This window comes from Agrilus planipennis, unplaced genomic scaffold, assembly GCF_000699045.2.
Source record: "Agrilus planipennis isolate EAB-ADULT unplaced genomic scaffold, Apla_2.0 scaffold321, whole genome shotgun sequence".
In the NCBI taxonomy this organism is placed as follows: domain Eukaryota; kingdom Metazoa; phylum Arthropoda; class Insecta; order Coleoptera; family Buprestidae; genus Agrilus; species Agrilus planipennis.
Genome location: NW_020439084.1, coordinates 242,937 through 244,402, shown reverse-complemented (window position 1 = coordinate 244,402; position 1,466 = coordinate 242,937). Strand labels below are relative to the sequence as shown.

Below are 1,466 nucleotides of genomic sequence, written 5' to 3'. Positions count from 1 at the left end.
GTAACGAAAAATGATCCCTAACAAAGACGCGTTGCCAATTCAGATAAATTGGCCTATCTAACATTTTTAATCTAAGCGACGGATTAACTTCAAATACTGCGCTATACATTTCCCTATTTCCGCGGGTCTCGAAAACTGCGAGCTGCTTAAAATTAGCCCTAAACTTGTCTATATCGTTGCCGCAAAAGTCGTCAATGAAATCATTATGCCCTAACATAGTCTCGTGCAAATCTTTTGAGTTAAGCTCTTTACTAATCCTATCGATTCTGACACGTGGCCAGCGTTTTTTAACGCCCCTAACCGCTACATCGTTTTTAGCCTTCATGTTTAACGTTAATTTAATTTTTTCCGCGTCTTCTTTATTTGCGCAATCTACAACTACATCTCCCGATTTAGTTGCCCTAACGTTTTTCCTAAAATATTACTTTTTATTGGGTCTACTGTACGCATTATTACTTTCTTAACAAAATTTGCGTCTTTAGCAGACTCTTTGGCCTGGACGCGAACCGTATGGGATGGTTCATTTATTTTCTGCTTCGGGGTAAAACTACCGTTATTTCCGCCTGCCTTTACTCTATCCGCATAAGAAAAAATCGGGGTACTTACGTTTTTCGACTTTTGCAGCTCCTCGATCTTTTGGTCTTTCAACTTTAAATTGTGTCGCAGCTCTTTCACAATCCCGGTGATCTGGATGAGCCGTTCCATTAGCTCGTCCGCTGTTTCCCGAATAACTTTTCTGTCGGCTACCTTTATCGTTTCCGCCTTCATTGGGATTAGACGACGTACCATTTTGTATAGCCGTCGGGCGTCGCAGCTGAAGACGTCCTCGGGATAAGGGCCGGTCACCTGCGTTGTCTCACCATCATCCCGCTGTTTAATCTTTTTTGAACCTGAAACAGAGTTAGTTTCAGACTCGTCGTCACTAATCGTACGCGCACTTTTTCTTTTTGTAGACTCTTGCGAAAAGTCCATAGCCGTCACGTTGACGACACACTCACTCGCGCTGCCTGACATAGAATGCCGGCGACTGGTTGCCTCGGTGGGCGTGGCACTGCGCAACTCGCTCATCGTACGACCGAACCGTACGAGCGCTCGATGCGAACTGGTAACTTAAGACAGCAGGACGGTGGCCATGGAAGTCGGAATCCGCCAAGGAGTGTGTAACAACTCACCTGCCGAAGTTACTAGCCCTGAAAATGGATGGCGCTGTAGCGTCGTGCTTATACTCTGCCGTCAGCGGCAGGAGCGGCGCGGCCCTAGCGGTCGCGTCACGAAGCTCTGACGAGTAGGAGGGTCGCGGCGGTGAGCGCAGAAGGATTGGGCGTGGGCCCGTCTGGAGCTGCCGTCGGCGCAGATCTTGGTGGTAGTAGCAAATACTCCAGCGAGGCCCTGGAGGACTGACGTGGAGAAGGGTTTCGTGTGAACAGCCGTTGCACACGAGTCAGTCGATCCTAAGCCCTAGGCGA

At 48.4% G+C, this 1,466-nt stretch overlaps 1 protein-coding gene across 1 annotated transcript; it reads right to left on the bottom strand.

Annotated features, from left to right (window-relative positions):
- Positions 1–378: 378 nt before the first annotated feature.
- Positions 379–1,208, bottom strand: LOC112905286. The gene is made up of 2 exons (XM_025977403.1): positions 999–1,208; positions 379–890 (listed from the first exon to the last, which is right to left on the bottom strand). Exons 1-2 carry the CDS (start codon positions 1,066–1,068, stop codon positions 379–381), a joined length of 582 nt encoding a protein of 193 aa, XP_025833188.1. The 5' UTR covers positions 1,069–1,208.
- Between the last annotated feature and the right edge of the window lie 258 nt (positions 1,209–1,466).